The sequence below is a fragment of the Phyllobates terribilis genome, unplaced genomic scaffold (assembly GCF_046119375.1).
Source record: "Phyllobates terribilis strain yellow unplaced genomic scaffold, ASM4611937v1 Scaffold_7__3_contigs__length_470593459, whole genome shotgun sequence".
In the NCBI taxonomy this organism is placed as follows: Eukaryota; Metazoa; Chordata; class Amphibia; order Anura; family Dendrobatidae; genus Phyllobates; species Phyllobates terribilis.
The window spans coordinates 396,867,454-396,888,189 of NW_027362767.1; the positions used below are offsets into that span (position 1 = coordinate 396,867,454).

At 40.3% G+C, this 20,736-nt stretch overlaps 2 protein-coding genes across 5 annotated transcripts in view; both read right to left on the bottom strand.

The window, feature by feature from the left end:
* Positions 1-9,847, bottom strand: part of LOC141154995 (cytochrome P450 2H2-like) — a 35,660-nt gene extending 25,813 nt beyond the window's left edge. Inside the window, exon 1 of the mRNA XM_073641585.1 lies at positions 9,532-9,847. Coding sequence (XP_073497686.1) covers positions 9,532-9,756 — 225 coding nt within the window. The 5' untranslated portion in view covers positions 9,757-9,847. The remainder of the gene's footprint in view (positions 1-9,531) is intronic.
* Positions 9,848-19,078: 9,231 nt separating this feature from the next.
* LOC141154996 (cytochrome P450 2A5-like) overlaps positions 19,079-20,736 on the bottom strand; it is a 189,621-nt gene continuing 187,963 nt past the window's right edge. For all 4 annotated transcript variants that reach the window (XM_073641587.1, XM_073641589.1, XM_073641586.1 and 1 more), the window contains one exon: positions 19,079-19,730. In XM_073641587.1, the coding sequence (XP_073497688.1) occupies positions 19,549-19,730 (182 nt within the window). In that variant the 3' untranslated portion in view covers positions 19,079-19,548. The remainder of the gene's footprint in view (positions 19,731-20,736) is intronic.

Sequence of the window (20,736 nt, forward strand, 5' to 3'; positions counted from 1 at the left end):
AGGATGAAGTGTCTTGGCAATCAAGAAGTATGTAGCTGATTCACAGTACACACGTGTGCGTGCTGATAAGGGCAAATTGAGGACTCTTTCCTACAGGCAATTACGTCAGGTTGAAAGAGCAGCGGCAAAAAAGCCTTGTCATAGCAGCAGACAAGTTTTTGAAGCTGCTTGTGCCTCCAACGTCCCCCGAACAACAAGATGCAGGGTCCTTCAGAGGTTTGCAGCTGTGCATACGCCATCCTGTCGACCTCCTCTATCCACTTCACACAAGCAGAAACGGCTCCAGTGGGCCAAACATTACATGAAGACTGATTTCAAAACTGTTTTGTTCACGGATGAGTGCCGTGCAGCGCTCGATGGTCCAGATGGATGGAGTGGAGGATGGCTGGTTGATGGCTACAAACACGGCTACAGCGCCAACAAGGAGGAGGTGGAGTAATGTTTTGGGCTGGAATCATGGGGAGAGAGATTGTCGGCCCCTTTAGGATCCCTGAAGGCGCTAAAGATGAACTCCATAATGTATTTGGATTTTCTCAAACAGCACTTCCTGCCATGGTTCAAGAAGAAGAACCGTGTATTTCACAGCAAGATCATTTTTCTGCATGATAATGCACCATCTCATGCTGCACATAAAACATCTGCATCTCTGGCTGATATGGGCATAAAAGGGGACAAACTTATGGTGTGACCCCCATGCTCCCCTGACCTCTACCCCATTCAGAACCTTTGGAGCATCATTAAAAGGAGTGTCTATGATGGCGGGAGGCAGTTCACATCTAAGCAACAGCTCTGGGAGGGTATTCTGTCCTCATGCAAAACAATTGAAGCAGAAACCATCCAAAACCTGACAAATTCAATGGACGAGAGAGTTCAGAAGCTCCTTTCGAACAAGGGGTCCTATGTGAAAATGTAACATCACCTAGAATAAAGTTTTGAGTTGAAAACTGTTTGATTTCAGTTTCTAACAACCTGCTAATGCTTATAATTTCAAAAATGACCATTTTTTTGGTCTTTATTAAAATGAAAAGGTTGATCGAAAAGTTTGGGGGATCTAAGAGTGTGGCAACCCAGTAGTCATGATTACTTCGAATTCTGACAATATGAGGGTCATGCTGCAGGTAGTGCAGCAAGAAGGCACTTATGTGTCTTGCGCATCTCGGAGCCCCAAAATTATTTTCCGGGCTAGATGCAGCTAAAAATTATTTTTAATTTTAAATCTGGTGAAGCTTTAGTATAGATGGCCTAATAGGATCAGTGCTGCACACTGCTACAAAGCCCAAATTATTTTCCAGTCAAGATACAGATAAACATGATTAGTAATTTGAAAGCTTAAAACGGTTGGTAGGGTGATTTTAACCAATCATCAAGCTTTTACTCTCCCCAGGATGACACAGGGGTAGAAAAGTCGTTTCGGATCCATGATTTGTTCATCTTTATGAACGTGAGTCTGTCTACATTATCAGTGGAGAGCCGCGTGCGCTTATCTGTCAGCACACCACCAGCAGCGCTGAACACACGTTCAGACAGAACGCTGGCTGCGGGGCATGACAAGATCTCCAAGGCGTAAGTGGCTAGCTCCGGCCATTTATCCAGATTGGAAGCCCAAAAAGAGCAAGGGTCCAGTGACACAGTCGTGGCTTCAATGTTTACTTGGAGATACTCCTGTACCATCGTCTCTAGGCGTTGACTATGTGTCAGACTTCTTGTCTCCTGTGGCCTTGCAAAGGATGGGCTAAAAAAGTGGTGAAATGATTCCGCAAAATTGATGTTACCAGCAGATACTGTGGTTCTGTTACGGTTTGAGTGCTGAACACTTGACGGTCCCACGGTTGGCAAGTTGGAACTGTGAGATTCACTACGTGCACCACTGGTATTTTGTGGAAAAGCACATGTAAGATTCTGCAACAGTCTCTGCTGATACTCCTGCATGCGTGCATCCCTTTCTATGGCAGGAATAATTTCTGCAAATTTACTTTTGTACCGGGGATCTAACAGTGTGGCACCCCAGTAGTCAGGATTATTTCTAATTCTCACAATTCGAGGGTCATGTTGCAGGTAGTGCAGCAAGAAGGCACTCATGTGTGTTGCGCATCCAGGAGCACCAAGTCCCTGTTGTGTTGGTGGCGAGGTAACAATCATGCTTCCTTCCTCTGTCCTCTCCCCCCAACCTCGCACAACAGAAATGTGATCAAGGTCTCCCTCATCTGATGAGTCTTCCATCAGTTCGTCCTCCACTTCTTCCTGGGCTCCTGCACCTTCCTCACTAGTTTGGCTGCTACCATGCGCCCTGGTAAAACCATCTCCCCCACCCTCACATGCCTGCCGCCTTGGTGCTGCCGACCGTCTGGACCTTGCAGATGTTAGCCCTTCCGCATACAACTCCTCCTCCTCTACTTCCTCCACCTCCTCTTGTGCCACCACCTGACTCCGAATTCTGTTTAACATGTGCTCCAGCATGTAAATCACCGGAATAGTCATGCTGATAATGGCATCGTCAGCACTAAACATCTTCGTCGCCATTTCAAAACTGTGCAGAAGGGTGCATAGGTCCCTGATCTGAGACCACTCCTCCAGCGTGATTTGCCCCACCTCTGAATCTCGTTGGCCCAGGCTATACGTCAGAACGTATTGCACCAGGGCTTGTCGGTGCTGCCACAGTCGCTGCAACATGTGCAGAGTTGAATTCCACCGGGTAGGCACATCGCATTTTAGCCGGTGAAGTGGCAGGCCCAACGACTTCTGTAGAGATGTAAGTCGCTGAGCTGCGGGATGCGAACGGCGTAAGTGAGCACACAGCGACCGTGCCCTCTGCAGAAGGCCATCTAGTCTGGGATAGTGGGCTAAAAATTGCTGGACAACCAGGTTCAACACGTGAGCCATACAAGGCACGTGTGTGACATTGCCCCGGCGAAGGGCCGCACCCAGGTTTGCAGCATTGTCGCACACGGCCTTCCCTGGTTTCAGGTCCAGTGGAGACAACCATTCATGAAATTGGTTCTCCAGAGCTGACCACAACTCCTCAGCTGTGTGACTCACATTTCCCAGACATTTCAATGTAAAAACCGCCTGATGACGTTGAGCCTTACTGCCTGCATAGTAAGGAGGTGTGCAGGATCCCTTCTGCGCAGTTAGAAAGCTTGTGGCATGACCAGACAGGCTTTGGGTGCAGGTGGAAGACCGAGAGGAGGTTGAGGAGGCAGAAGCAGTGGAGGAACTTTGACATAAAGAGGATTGACGCACAACTCGTGGGGACGGCAAGACTTGGACAGAAGCCCCTTGTCCTGCTGTCACCATAGTTACCCAGTGCCCAGTGAGCGACATGTAATGCCCCTGTCCATGCCTACTCGTCCAAGTGTCTGTGGTGAAATGCACCCTGTCACACACAGAGTTTCTCAAAGAAGCGGTGATGTTGTGTGCGACATGCTGGTGGAGCGCAGGCACACCTTTCTTTGAGAAGTAGTGCCGACTGGGCATCTGGTACTGGGGCACTGCGACGGACATAAGGTCTCGAAAATCCTCTGTGTCCACCAGGCGGAAAGGCAGCATTTCTGTAGCTAAGAGCTTGCAGATGGTGAAATTCAACCTCTTAGCTTTCTCATGGCTAGGAGGAAATGGTCTTTTACTTGTCCACATCTGAGGGACCTAGGGCTGGCTATTGTGCTTAGAAGGGGTTGATAAGGGTGTCCCCGGCAAACTGCCGGTCTGTGAGGAAGATGCAGGCGGACATGTTAGGTTGCCTTGATCCAAAGGTGGTGCTATCGATGTCGGACAGCGCTCAACACCAGCTGGTGTTCCCACCTCCAAAGAAAATGATGACCTGCCAATCACGCTGGCTGTTGCGGGTAAAGAGGTGGCAGGTCTGCGCCCCAAAACAGGTGTGACTGCTGTCCCCCCAGTCACAGAGGATGAACAGGCCGCGGATGCACAAGATATGGCAGACGGTGGTTGGCCCGGCTGGCTAGGCCGCATTGTAGCACACTGAGCTTCCCACTGCAACTTATGCTTCATGTCCATGTGCCGGTTCATGCATGAAGTACTCAAACTATGTATTTTTTGGCCTCTACTTAGCTTTTGCTGACAAATGTTACAGATAACACGAGTTGGGTCATCTTTATCGATCTGAAAAAATGCCCAGGCTATGCAAGGCTTAGCACCCATGCGACCTGAAGAGCCACCACGACTTGTGGTGAGAGGCAGAGTTGTGTTTGAGGATGCAGTTGTTGACGTGCTTCCAGTACTACGTCTCTGTCCAGGAAGGCGCAACCTGACCTCGTTGTCACTAGCATCTTCCTCCACCTCCTCTGCTGACCTCATCTCTTGGCTGACTGTGGGTTGACAGTAAGTGGGATCTCCAACCTCATCATCATCACCCTGTGCGTTATCACACCCGTCGTCCTCAGAGCCAACCTGTTCCTGCCCTGACAAAAAACTAAAGTTGTCGCTCCAATCAGGTATTTGAGTCTTATCATCGTCTTCCTCATTGTCTCCACCAACAGGAGTTACAGTTTGGGAATGAGGGTCTACATTATGGTCAGAACCTTCTGCGTCTGGTCCTGGATCCGACTCATAAAGATTCTGGGCATCAGTGCAGATCATTTCCTCGTCTGGATTCACAGAAGCGCTGGAGTCGACCTCTGATTCCCAGGCTATAGTATGAGTAAACAGCTCTGCAGACTCAACCATCTGTTCTACCACATACTCAGACGGGCAGCTGGAGATTTGGGAGCTGTGAGGAAGCAAGTGCGATTGGGGTGACACCTTTGAGGACTGGAGTATTTGTGATGTTGAAGTTGATGTGGAGGAGAGCCCACTTAAAGGAGCACTTGATATCCGTTGAAGCACCTGCTGTTTTTGTGCCTCATCTGGAATTTGTAGCGATTGGCGTGGCCGTAAGAAAGGGATCTTATCACATTGTCCGCTAAAAGAAGTAGACATTTTAGTTTGGCTGGAAGATGGTCTTTCTTCTGCAGATGTTACTATTGCTTTAACACCTACCCCACGGACACAACCTTTTTTCCCCTTCCCAACACGCCTATTCCCCTTTCCACCAGCAGCAGGCCTTTTTCCACTGATTTTGGTGGTTAACTAATTCACAACTCTGGAGTTGTTTGCACAAAAAACCAATGGATGGTAACCGAGCAGAGCTGAGTGGCCAAACTGTGGTATTAGGCCAAAACTATTGGCTGGGTTAGATGCAGAAAAAAATTATATTCAATTTGCAACCTGATGGAGGTCAGTATAGATGGACGAATACAACAAGTCCCACACAAAGCTAGAAGCCCAAATATTTTTTCAGAGGTACTGTAGATGCAGATAAAAATTATTTTTAATTTGCAACCTGATGGAGGTCAGTATAGATGGACTAATAGAGAAAGTCCGACACACTGCTAGAAGGCCAAATATTTTTTCAGAGCTAGATGCAGAAAAAAATTATATTCAGTTTGCAACCTGATGGAGGTCAGTATAGATGGACTAACAGAGAAAGTCCCACACACTGCTAGAAGGCCAAATATTTTTTCAGAGCTAGATGCATACAAAAAATTATTTTGAATTTGCAACCTGATGGAGGTCAGTATAGGTGGACTAATAGAACAAGTCCCACACACTGCTAGAAGGCCAAATATTTTTTCAGAGCTAGATGCAGAAAAAAATTATATTCAGTTTGCAACCTGATGGAGGTCTGTATAGATGGATTAATAGAACAAGACCCACACACAGCTAGAAGCCCAATATTTTTTCAGAGGTAGATGCAGAAAAAAATATATTCAGTTTGCAACCTGATGGAGGTCAGTATAGATGGACTAATACAACAAGTCCCACACACAGCTAGAAGCCCAATATTTTTTCAGAGGTAGATGCAGAAAAAAATATATTCAGTTTGCAACCTGATGGAGGTCAGTATAGATGGACTAATACAACAAGTCCCACACACAGCTAGAAGCCCAAATATTTTTTCAGAGGTTCTGTAGATGCAGATAAAAATTATTTTTAATTTGCAACCTGATGGAGGTCAGTATAGATGGACTAATAGAGAAAGTCCCACACACTGCTAGAAGGCCAAATATTTTTTCAGAGCTAGATGCAGAAAAAAATTATATTCAGTTTGCAACCTGATGGAGGTCAGTATAGATGGACTAATACAACAAGTCCCACACACAGCTAGAAGCCCAAATATTTTTTCAGAGGTACTGTAGATGCAGATAAAAATTATTTTTAATTTGCAACCTGATGGAGGTCAGTATAGATGGACTAATAGAGAAAGTCCGACACACTGCTAGAAGGCCAAATATTTTTTCAGAGCTAGATGCAGATAAAAATTATATTCAATTTGCAACCTGATGGAGGTCAGTATAGATGGACTACTACAACAAGACCCACACACAGCTAGAAGCCCAATATTTTTTCAGAGGCAGATGCAGAAAAAAATATATTCAGTTTGCAACCTGATGGAGGTCAGTATAGATGGACTAATACAACAAGTCCCACACACAGCTAGAAGCCCAAATATTTTTTCAGAGGTACTGTAGATGCAGATAAAAATTATTTTTAATTTGCAACCTGATGGAGGTCAGTATAGATGGACTAATAGAGAAAGTCCGACACACTGCTAGAAGGCCAAATATTTTTTCAGAGCTAGATGCAGAAAAAAATTATATTCAGTTTGCAACCTGATGGAGGTTAGTATAGATGGACTAATAGAATGATGCTATGCCCAAAAGATTTTACTTCACTAGGTGCAGTAAAAAAATTGGTATTCTATACACAGGTGGTATATCTTGCAACACAGATAGGCTACTCCACTGACTAACACACTCTGCAATAGGCCAAAAAGGATTAGCTTTGCTAGATTCAGCCAAATGCTGTGAAAAAAACTTGCACAGCACTGGCACAGACCTGCCTGGCAAAAACTGATAGGAACTGATGTAACCTAGTCCTGAAAAGGACTCCAATTACAATTAGTCTTTACTCCCACAATCTATCTATTTAAGAGCACAGACCTCCCTGATAAAAGTCGTAGGAAATACTGTAACCTAGTCCTTAAAAGGACTGCAATCACAATTATTCCCTACTCCCAAGCTATCTGTATATTTGTGCGAAAATTGGCTTGAAATTAACAAGGTATAGCGCACACAGCAACAGCGGTGCCGTCTAACACGCAGCTGCAGCAGTGAGAAAATGGTGGCGACGGGGAAAATGGCTTGGTCTTATAGGGCAAGGACATGTGACATACACTGCCAATGACACATGCCCTTGCTTGTGTGAAAAAAAGCACTTCGCTCCGTGTGTGCGCTGCTGATAGGCTGACAGATTGCACCTCCCCACTGCAAATGCGGGAAAGAGAAAAAAAAATGGAGATCTTCATTGTTACTGCAGAGATCCATCCCCTGCCCCTCCCCCCACCCCGCTGTACACTCAAACTGCGTATTAACATTAATTTTCATCATTACTGAGAAAAAATCCAGTTATGATTTTGGTGCACGAACAGTTATCGAACATAACCTCGAACAGCCGAATTTTTCTCAAATTGTTCGTGTTCGCCGAACGGCTCGAACACCGCCCAAAACAGCTCGAATTTGAGATTGGCGAACAGTTCGAGTAGAACAACGCTCATCTCTAGTAACCAGTAACGTTCAAGAGAAAGAACCTCCCATAAAGGGAAGAAATGTTTTGTTTATAGTCTTATATGCGAATGCATTCTAAAAATTTGCAAGTCTGTAATGTACCGTGTTTAACTCTGTTCTAGCCCGCACACGTGCTGTACTTTGCCGGGGGATAATGTGGCGCCCCTGAGGGTTCAGTCGCCACAGAGGTACTGCACCTAACCCAGAGGTGTGGCATCTCCTTCTTTCAGGTAAGGATGGAGTACTGCCCGGGACCCCCAACACCTGCACTCAAAACTACACTACTCCAGGACGGCTGGAAGGGCACTATGCACTTCTTCTGCTGCCCTGTCCCTGGCTGGAGTGGGGGGAACCAAAGTGAGGGGGAACCAGTAGTGGGTGTGGGTGGAGGACGTAGTACAGGGGAGCACTTAGAGAATAGATATAAAAAGGGAAGCCATCTTAGTTAGGGAGAGTGCAGTGGGTTCAGTTCAGTCAGTGAGTAGCAAGGAGAGGAGGGGAGCAGAGTCTCTTCAGGAGCTCTGCTCCATTGTGGGCCTAGTGAGAGAGGCCCAGGAGAGGAGTGGGAGCAAGGGAGGAATGCTCCGGGAACGGAAGGGATCCCAGGGGGTACGGTGAGTGCAGGACGGCACCCGTACGCCCGAATCTGCCAAGAGTCAGAGGGATCTGGCCGCAGGAAGGGAATCGGTCCCTGGACCAGCCGTGTTACTCCAGGTCTTGGCTGGAAAAACCGGAGGCTTCTGTACTTCCATGGTGCAGTTGCCACAGCCTCACCCTAGTTGCCGTGAAGGGCATCAAGTAGGTCCGGGAACTGCAGGTTGCCCAGAAGGGATTTCAGAGTACCCGATCGGAACTGTGTGTGGGGAGCGCAGGGCAGGAGGGAGAAGTCCCAGCGCGGGAAGTCGGCCAAGGAAGGAACATAAGAAAGGGGGTCCCGTTAAGTGCTTCTAATCTACCTGAAGGAGTGCTGAACCCCTACCTGGCAAATGCAGTGCGACGCGGGAGTCTGACACCTGGACAGTGTACCCGAGGAACCTAAAAAGAACTGTGAGTAAACTCGGATGACTGCACTCCACTGTCTCTGTCAGTTATTTCCATCACGCTACCGCGTCTGCACTACAATGCCCAGCATTACTATCAATCCTGCCCCGGGGGCCCGCTCCACCTGTGGGGAGCAGAAACATCCCAGCTGCCATCCCATCACCCCCGGAGGTCTGCAGCACCACTGGTCACCATTACCAGACACCACAGGTGGCGTCACGAGACAAAAACTGTTAACAAAACCCCTTTTAAAGAGTGACCCCAGAGGACGGGCCCGGGAGCCGACTGCCGTGACATCCCACAGAAGGTCAAGGCCCGGGTACCGAGTTTCCCCCATATCCCCCTGGGCGAGTCAAAACCATGGGGACAGATAGTTCTGCACGGGAACTCTAGACACAAAATGGTAGGAGATTTTAAATCAAAATTATTGGAAAAGATGTTTTATTTTAAACACATTGGAGCAATAGAAATCTTTAAGTGAATCTTTGCAAAATGTTTTAAGCTGCTCCCAAATAACACTTCCATCAATTTTGAAACTTATATTATCCATCAATGCAGAACGTGGCCATTAGGCCACGGCCCCACTATCAGTATTTGGTCAGTATTCGGTCAGTATTTTTCTCAGGAGTCGCAGCCAGAACCAGGTAAGCAACAATCCGAGAAAAGGTATAATAGAAACAAGTCACCAATTCTGCATTTATCACCCACTCCTGGTTTTGGCTCCCACTCCTGAGAAAAATACTGACCAAATAAAGACCAAACACTGATAGTGGGGCCGTGGCCTTTTTGTTCACTACTGGAACTTGTTTTTCTATTTCTTCCCAACTCCTTCAGTCTCATTGTCACTAGAAGCTACAATCCACTTTACCTTAACCAAATCCTTGTGCAGTTCTGTGAGGTTGACTTGCAAGATATTCCCCAGTAGCGGCAGAGGTCGGGGTCCCGGGGGGAGATTTTTTTGCTCATTCTTCTTCCAGGCTTTAAATAGGTAAATCAGGAGAGTTACAGCAGTAGTAAGGAGAAGCGTCACCCCTATGCTCATCCCCATCCTGAGGGCCCCAGCTTCAGTGGTCTCGGCTCTATTCTGATCCATGCTGGAGAGAGAACAGTCTGGGAAAATAATTTCAGTGTTTTGTTTGCTCGGTGTCTCGTTTCCGGATTCTGATTTCAAAGTACACTAGTGTTATGTAATATTCAGGGGCTTTTTATCTGAAAGAGGGGGGCGGCTTCCGAACATTAACAAGAGCTGCATTCAGAAAAGCGAAAAAGAGACTCCAAAAGACCAAATAATAATAATAGCACAAAAGTGCTGAATAGACAAATGTATACTAGTGCAAAGAAACAAAAATAAGTAGTGTAAACATGGGGAGAAATGTGGACTGAGAACTGAAGAAAGAGACAGATAGATAGATAGATAGATAGATAGATAAATAGATGGATAGATAGATAGACAGATAGATAGATCGATCAATAGATAGATAGAAAGAAAGATAGGGGATAGATAGATAGATAGATAGATAGATAGATAGATAGATAGATAGATAGATAGCGGGATAGATAGATATAAATAGATAGATTGAAAGGCAGATACATAGAAAGATAGATAATAGATAGATAGTTAGATAGACAGATGTGAGATAGATAGATAAATGGATAGATATAGATAGATAGATAGATAGATAGATAGATAGATAGATAGATAGATAGATAGATAGATAGATAGATAGATAGATAGTGGGATAGATAGATAGATAGATAGATAGAAATTGATAGATATAGATAGATAAATATAAATTGATAGATAAGATAGATAGATAGATAGATAGAAATTGATAGATAAAATAGATAGATATAAATAGATAGATAGAAATAAATAGATATAGACAGATATATGGATAGATTGAGATTGAAAGATAGATAGATAGAGGGATAGAGATAGATAGATAGATAGATAGATAGAATATAGATAGATAGATAGATAGATAGATAAAAAGGAGATAGATAGATAAATGGATAGATATAGATAGATAGATAGATAGATAGATAGATAGATAGATAGATAGATAGATAGATAGATAGATAGATAGCGGGATAGATAGATATAAATGGATAGTTAGATAGAAAGGCAGATACATAGAAAGATAGATAATAGATAGTTAGATAGACAGACATGAGATAGATAGATAAATGGATAGATATAGATAGATATATGGATAGATAGATAGATAATAGATAGATAGATAGATAGATAGATAGTGGGATAGATAGATGAATGGATAGATAGATAGATAGATAGATATAGATTGATAGAAAGATAGCAATAGATAGATAGTGGGATAGATAGATATAAAGAGATAGATATAGATAGATAGATAGAAATTGATAGATAAAATAGATAAATAGATATAAATAAATAGAAATAAATAGATATAGACAGATATATGGATAGATAGAGATTGGTAGATAGATACATAAATAGATAGAGGGATATAGATAGATGGATAGAAATAGATAGATAGATAATTAGATAGATAGAAATAGATAAATAGATAGATAGCGTGATAGATAGATAAATAAATAGATAGATATAGATATATCCAAGAAAGAGAATGGAGGCATCACACAAACCGATGATGAAAAAATTGAAAAATTGAAGCTTGAAAAAGGTCCATATCCTGGGACGAAACGTTGCTACAGCCACATGGGCTATTAAAAGACTATTTTTTCATCATCGGTTTGTGTGCTGCCTCCATTCTCTTTCTTGGATATATATAGGACTGGTGTGTACCTGGGGGACTTTGCACCCTTTTCTAATTTTTTTGTGCTCCTTTTGATCTATTTTTTTAGATATAGATAGATAGATAGATAGATAGATAGATAGAGGGATAGATATAGATAGAGGGATAGATAGATGGATAGATAGATAGATAGATAGATAGAAGGATAGATGGATAGATAGATAGATGGATAGATAGATAGATAGATAGATAGATAGATAGATAGATAGATAGATAGATAGATAGAGGGATAGATAGAAATAGATAGATATAGATAGGGAGATAAATAGATAGAAATAGATACTGTAGATAATTAGATAGATAGATAATAGATAGATTGATAGATAGATATAAATAGATAGATAGATTTATAGATCGATAGGTAGATAGATAGAAAGATAGAAATAGATAGATAGAGATAAATAGATATAGACAGATAGATGGATAGATAGAAATAGATTGATAGATATACATATATTGATAGACAGATATAGATAGATAGATAGAAATTGATAGATAAAATAGATAAATAGATAGATATAAATAGTAAGATATAAATTTATAGATAAAATAGATAAATAGATAGATAGAAATAGATAGATAGAAATAAATAGATATAGACAGATATATGGGTAGATAGAGATTGAAAGATAGATAGATAGATAGATAGATAGATAGAGAGATAGATAGATAGATGGATAGATATAGATAGAAAGATAGATAGATAATTAGATACATAGATAGATAATAGATAGATAGATAGATAGATAGATAGAAATAGATAGCAGGATAGATAGATATAAATAGATAGATAGAGAGATCGATAGATATACAGTACAGACCAAAAGTTTGGACACACCTTCTCATTTAAAGATTTTTCTGTATTTTCATGACATTGAAATTTGTACATTCACACTGAAGGCATCAAAACTATGAATTAACACATGTAGAATTATATACTTAACAAAAAAGTGTGAAACAACTGAAAATATGTCTTATATTCTAGGTTCTTCAAAGTAGCCACCTTTTGCTTTGATAACTGCTTTGCACACTCTTGGCATTCTCTTGATGAGCTTCAAGAGGTAGTCACCGGAAATGGTCTTCCAACAATCTTGAAGGAGTTCCCAGAGATGCTTAGCACTTGTTGGCCCTTTTGCCTTCACTCTGCGGTCCAGCTCACCCTAAACCATCTCGATTGGGTTCAGGTCTGGTGACTGTGGAGGCCAGGTCATCTGGCGTAGCACCCCATCACTCTCCTTCTTGGTCAAATAGCCCTTACACAGTCTGGAGGTGTGTTTGGGGTCATTATCCTGTTGAAAAATAAATGATGGTCCAACTAAACGCAAACCGGATGGAATAGCATGCCGCTGCAAGATGCTGTGGTAGCCATGCTGGTTCAGTATGCCTTCAATTTTGAATAAATCCCCAACAGTGTCACCAGCAAAGCACCCCCACACCATCACACCTCCTCTTCCATGCTTCACGGTGGGAACCAGGCATATAGAGTCCATCCGTTCACCTTTTCTGCGTCACAGAAAGACACGGTGTTTGGAACCAAAGATCTCAAATTTGGACTCATCAGACCAAAGCACAGATTTCCACTGGTCTAATGTCCATTCCTTGTGTTCTTTAGCCCAAACAAGTCTCTTCTGCTTGTTGCCTGTCCTTAGCAGTGGTTTCCTAGCAGCTATTTTACCATGAAGGCCTGCTGCACAAAGTCTCCTCTTAACAGTTGTTGAAGAGATTTGTCTGCTGCTAGAACTCTGTGTGGCATTGACCTGGTCTCTAATCTGAGCTGCTGTTAACCTGTGATTTCTGAGGCTGGTGACTCGGATAAACTTATCCTCAGAAGCAGAGGTGACTCTTGGTCTTCCTTTCCTGGGGCGGTCCTCATGTGAGCCAGTTTCTTTGTAGCGCTTGATGGTTTTTGCAACTGCACTTGGGGACACATTCAAAGTTTGCCCAATTTTTCGGACTGACTGACCTTCATTTCTTAAAGTAATGATGGCCACTCGTTTTTCTTTACTTAGATGTTTTTTTCTTGCCATAATACAAATTCTAACAGTCTATTCAGTAGGACTATCAGCTGTGTATAGACCTGACTTCTGCACAAAACAACTGATGGTCCCAACCCCATTTATAAGGCAAATAATCCCACTTATTAAACCTGACAGGGCACACCTGTGAAGTGAAAACCATTTCCGGTGACTACCTCTTGAAGCTCATCAAGAGAATGCCAAGAGTGTGCAAAGCAGTCATCAAAGCAAAAGGTGGCTACTTTGAAGAACCTAGAATATAAGACATATTTCCAGTTGTTTCACACTTTTTTGTTAAGTATATAATTCCACATGTGTTAATTCATAGTTTTGATGCCTTCAGTGTGAATGTACAATTTTCAAAGTCATGAAAATACAGAAAAATCTTTAAATGAGAAGGTGTGTCCAAACTTTTGGTCTGTACTGTAGATAGATAGATAGATATAAATTGATAGATAAAATACATAAATAAGATAGATAGATAGATAGAGATAAATAGATATAGACAGATATATGGATAGATAGAAAGATACATATAGATAGATAGATATAGATAGAGAGATAGATATAGATAGAGAGATAGAGAGATAGATATATAGATATTGATAGATGATAGATATAGGTAGATAGATAGATATAAATTGATAGATAAAATACATAGATAAGATAGATAGATAGATAGAAATAGATAGAAAGATATAGATAGAGAGATAGATAGATAGATAGATATAGAGAGATATATAGATAGAGGGATAGATATAGATAGAGAGATAGATTGATAGATAGATAGATAGATATAGATAGAGAGATAGAGAGAGAGATAGATAGATATAGATAGATAGATGATAGATATAGGTAGATAGATATAAATTGATAGATAAACTACATAGATAAGATAGATAGATAGAGAAATAGATATAGACAGATATATGGATAGATAGAGATAGATAGATAGATAGATAGATAGATAGATAGATAAAGGGATAGATATAGATAGATAGAAATAGATAGATATAGATAGATATAGATAGATAGATAGATAATAAATAGATAGATAGATGATAGATGGATAGATAGAGGGATAGATAAATAGATAGATAGGTAGATAGATAGATAAAGGGATAGATATAGATAGATAGAAATAGATAGATAGATATAGATAGATATAGATAGAGAGATAGATTGATAGATAGATATAGATAGATAGATAGATAGATAGATAGATAGATAGAGAGATAGATAGATATAGAGAGATATATAGATAGAGGGATAGATATAGATAGATAGAAATAGATAGAGAGATATAGATAGATATAGATAGAGAGATAGATTGATAGATAGATAGATAGATATAGATAGAGAGATAGAGAGAGATAGATAGATATAGATAGATAGATGATAGATATAGGTAGATAGATAGATATAAATTGATAGATAAAATACATAGATAAGATAGATAGATAGAGAAATAGATATAGACAGATATATGGATAGATAGATAGATAGATAAAGGGATAGATATAGATAGATAGAAATAGATAGATATAGATAGATAGATAGATAGATAGATAGATAGATAATAAATAAATAGATAGATGATAGATGGATAGATAGAGGGATAGATAGATAGGTAGATAGATAGATATAAATTGATAGATAAAATACATAGATAAGATAGATAGATAGAGAAATAGATATAGACAGATATATGGATAGATAGATAGATAGATAGATAAAGGGATAGATATAGATAGATAGAAATAGATAGATATAGATAGATATAGATAGAGAGATAGATTGATAGATAGATATAGATAGATAGATAGAGAGAGAGAGATAGATAGATAGATAGATAGATAGATAGATAGATAGATAGAGAGATAGAGGGATAGATAGATAGATAAATATAGATAGATAGATATCTGTATGTCAGTTTACTGTACTAGAAACTCAGTTTCTTTCCGTGACTTATGTTTCCTGCAACACTACAAACTTTACTTCCTGTCTCCTGCTTTCACTATTATGGGCTTGTGCTGCCATCTTGTGGTTTCCCACTGTAACTTTTAATGTTATGTGTCTAAGTTTGTTGATTCTTTGTATTTAATAAAATATTCTACTTTTTATATCTTGATTCTTGAGTACTTTATTTTTATATGAATTGACATGCTACATACAGTAGATAGATAATAGATATAATAGATAGATGATACATACAGTAGATAGATAGATAGATGATAGATACAGTACAGACCAAAAGTTTGGACACACCTTCTCATTTAAAGATTTTTCTGTATTTTCATGATGTACATTCACACCGAAGGCATCAACACTATGAATTAACACATGTGGAATTATATACTTAACAAAAAAGTGTGAAACAACTGAAAATATGTCTTATATTCTAGGTTCTTCAAAGTAGCCACCTTTTGCTTTGATGGCTGCTTTGCACAATCTTGGCATTCTCTTGATGAGCTTCAAGAGGTAGTCACCGGAAATGGTCTTCACTTCACAGGTGTGCCCTGTCAGGTTTAATAAGTGGGATTTCTTGCCTTATAAATGTGTTTGGGACCATCAGTTGTGTTGTGCAGAAGTCTGTTGGATACACAGCTGATAGTCCTACTGAATAGACTGTTAGAATTTGTATTATGGCAAGAAAAAAGCAGCTAAGTAAAGAAAAACGAGTGGCCATCATTACTTTAAGAAATGAAGGTCAGTCAGTCCGAAAAATTGGGCAAACTTTGAAAGTGTCCCCAAGTGCAGTTGCAAAAACCATCAAGCGCTACAAAGAAACTGGCTCACATGAGGACCGCCCCAGGAAAGGAAGACCAAGAGTCACCTCTGCTTCTGAGGATAAGTTTATCCGAGTCAACAGCCTCAATAATCGCAGGTTAACAGCAGCTCAGATTAGAGACCAGGTCAATGCCACACAGAGTTCTAGCAGCAGACACATCTCTACAACAACTGTTAAGAGGAGACTTTGTGCAGCAGGCCTTCATGGTAAAATAGCTGCTAGGAAACCACTGCTAAGGACAGGCAACAAGCAGAAGAGACTTGTTTGGGCTAAAGAACAGAAGGAATGGACATTAGACCAGTGGAAATCTGTGCTTTGGTCTCATGAGTCCAAATTTGAGATCTTTGGTTCCAACCAACATGTCTTTGTGCGACGCAGAAAAGGTGAACGGATGGACTCTACATGCCTGGTTCCCACCGTGAAGCATGGAGGAGGAGGTGTGATGGTGTGGGGTTGCTTTGCTGGTGACACTGTTGGGGATTTATTCAAAATTGAAGGCATACTGAACCAGCATGGCTACCACAGCATCTTGCAGCGGCATGCTATTCCATCCGGTTTGCGTTTAGTTGGACCATCATTTATTTTTCAACAGGACAATGACCCCAAACACACCTCCAGACTGTGTAAGGGCTATTTGACCAAGAGGGAGAGTGATGGGGTGCTACGCCAGATGACCTGGCCTCCACAGTCACCAGACCTGAACCCAATCGAGATGGTTTAGGGTGAGCTGGACCGCAGAGTGAAGGCAAAAGGGTCAACAAGTGCTAAGCATCTCTGGAAACTCCTTCAAGATTGTTGAAAGACCATTTCCGGTGACTACCTCTTGAAGCTCATCAAGAGAATGCCAAGAGTGTGCAAAGCAGTCATCAAAGCAAAAGGTGGCTACTTTGAAGAACCTAGAATATAAGACATATTTTCAGTTGTTTCACACTTTTTTGTTAAGTATATAATTCCACATGTGTTATTTCATAGTTTTGATGTCTTCAGTGTGAATGTACAATTTTCATAGTCATGAAAATACAGAAAAATCTTTAAATGAGAAGGTGTGTCCAAACTTTTGGTCTGTACTATAGATAGATAGATAGATAGATAGATAGATAGATAGATATATGAGCTTAATACTCTCAGGCCTGGAGGGCTTAATATTGACTTTAAATGACATACAATAGTATAAATCCCTCCTTGATATGGGAGCCGGTTGCTCTAATTCTCTGTATATGAGGTTGTGGATTATATTTTGTAAAATGTTTTATGATGTATTCTATGACATATATTAACACGTTTTTATTTTTTATGTTTTCAGATATGTGAAAAAGAAAATATCCATGGAAGTATGGCGGGTACTATTATTATGTATATAATTCATTAATATTGAAAAATAATTTTTCTATGAAGATTTTTTTTGGACATTCCCAGGCTGCCTTATGCGGTTGCAGTTTTGTTGTCTTAAGGGCCATGATATGTGGAAAGCTTTGGAGTGGAGTATACTTGCTTTGGAGGCTTTTGCTCATCTGATTATACTGTGCATAAGGCTGCTGGGAGATGTGGAGGGAGTTTGGATGTAATCCATCCATAACGTCCTATCCTGTACTCCTAGGGGCTAGTTGCACTCTTAACATGACCCATGTGGTCTAATTGATCTATATTGATATTTATTTCAAATGTTTAACCCTCAGTATGCTTGTATTGTGAGCCTGAATGTTGTGGGCAAGTTTGCCCTTAAGTAAAATGGCACAAGCAAAAAGTGCAGGTACAGGCACTAGTCCACCAACTTTACTTGCTTTTGAGCCAAAATGTTGTGACCTGTTCACATGGGCAAGGCAAGTAAAGGAAGTAATCATCAGAAATACTACATATTTATTTTTTTTTGTAATACATATATATATATATATATATATTTTTTTTTTTAAAATGGTCATCTAATGATTTTTATTAAAAAAAAATATAGTAATCCTGTAATTTTCACACTGGCCATTGTGTTTTTTTTTTAGCTTCATACTTCTTGTCCTTTAAGGAAGCGCTTTCAGTGGACACTTTATCAGCAGAGGCAGGATTAAAATAATAATAATAATAGTAATAATAATAATTTTATTTATTGATCACCAACATATTCTGCAGCACACTACTGGTAGGGTCACACAACCATTTTCTTCACATCTTAGAAAAACGGTCCGATTATTATGATCAGAGTCTCATCAGAGTCGAAAAAAGCTTTTCTAAAAAATGTAGAAAAAAAAAAAGTATCTACACCTTCTCCATTCTGTTAGTCCTTAAAACTGGACTGCACTTGAATGTTGTCTGATTGTGGTCCAATTTTTTTCACGGATCTATAGACTTGCATTGCTGATTTTGATCCGACACTCAAATCAAAATTGGATGTGTCTCATTGAGAGAAAGTGGGAGAGAGCAGAGGAAGGATGTCAGCAGAAGGAGGTCTAAGAGATTTGTAATATTATGGAGGAGCAGTGAGCCAGATAAAGGACTTATAGACAGTCTACAGCACCAACATGGTAAAAAATATTTAATGAAGACTATTTAGAAATGTGTTATACTTTGTGTATAGTAAGTAAATGAACAATAAAAAAAAGTCATGTACTACTAATATCCCAATTTTAGTAATTTTTTTGCAGCCCTGGAATTGTGATATCTTAACACAATCCCTAGTTGTATAACCAGATCCACAGATGTTTGACCCTATCAGTTTCGTTTTTGATGAGACACCAAAGTAACCACAAGTGTCCATCAGGCTTATAAGCTGGTAAAAACATAGGTGGCCATTGCCCTCAAAAGAACCAGTGAAGGACACAGACATGGGGAGAGTAATTTGGTTTATTTAAGTGTTGGTTACAGTCTCTTATGGAGGGCAAAAACTTACAGGTTACACAGCATTATTTGTACAGTTCTTGTTGGTTACACATCAATATTATAGGCACTGAGCTTGGTGGTTACACAATAACAGGTACAGTCATTAAGCTTGTACAGTCTATGGAAAAAATGAAGGGGTGTCAATAATGATGAGCAGCACTGTAATTCATCATTAGTGACTTTTCAATAGTTTTTTGCAAACTTAATTTTGCCGCAGTTGAAGACAAATGTGAAACATTCCAAAAGATAGTGCAACATTTTACTCTAAAAGGTGCAAGGAAGGCATTAGGTTAGGATTAGAGCATCTTTGATTTTGCACAATATTCATAAACCCAGTTGCACCATTTTCAAGAATTTGGTGCAAATGAGTACAGAATTAGAAAATATTAAGCCTTTAGAAAGAATTTCCTATTGTGTTAGCGAGGAATAAAAGCCATTTTATAGGGTTTAGGAAAGTTCCCCAGTCCAGATACATTTGGAGTAATGTCAAGTTCTTCTGGAGGTACCGGAGATTTCAAATCAAAGTTTTGCAGAATAGACACAAGGAAAAGGAATAACTCCATCCGTACCAAGGCTTCCCCAAGGCAAATCCTCTTTCCTACAACAAAAAATGCATGAAAATAGAAGACATTTGGAAACTAAATTGATTCTTGAGACCACAAATTCATTTAGATGAAGAACACAAGAATTACTTTCTGTGTCCAGTTTTGGTCACCATATCCAAAAGATATTTGAAAAAAATGTATACATTTTATTAAGTGCATGTCACAGAACAAAACAAAAATGTTAAGACACAAGTGGTAGCCCATCCAACATCAGACTATACAGGCAAAATATATGTGAATGATACAGATAGAATACACATACGCTGTTTCTGATGATCAAAGATCCTTTTGATACTAAACTCCCCACACTAAATAAAAAAAACAATAAATCCTGTAGTTATGGGGCAACAACGTCAACTTAGTGCCAGATGGATGAGCACAGACCTGCAAAACTAATGCAAACATAGGTTGCATGTCTGTGCACAACAAGGACTGTTCAGCAATACATACCCAGCAGAGACCCACCAAATGCAGGTGTATCTTGTAAACTAGAACCCTGTTCAGGATACCTGGTCAGCCCATGATAGACGGTCTCAGCTGGACAGGCAGTTGCATTGACCAAAATGCCCCATAAAATCGTAAAGATGTAATCAAGTAAGGAGAAAAAAAAATTACAAGTGGATGTGGATGGGCAGACAACCCTCCCTACGTGTGTCGCCACATAATTGGCTTTATCTGGGGCCTGTGAGGTAAGTTCCATTGCACCCCTATATACAGTTGTGTTCAAAAGTTTACATATCCTGGCAGAATTTTTCCTTTCTTGGCCATGTTTCAGAGAATATGAATGATAAGAAAAAAAGCTTTTTTTCCACTCATGGTTATTGGTTGGGTGAAGCCATTTATTGTCAAACTACTGTGTTTTCTCTTTTTAAATCTTAATGACAACCAAAAACATCCAAATGACCATGATTAAAAGTTCACATACCCTGGTGATTTTGGCCTGATAACATGCACAGAATTTGAAACAAATGGGTTTGAATGGCTACTAAAGGTAATAGC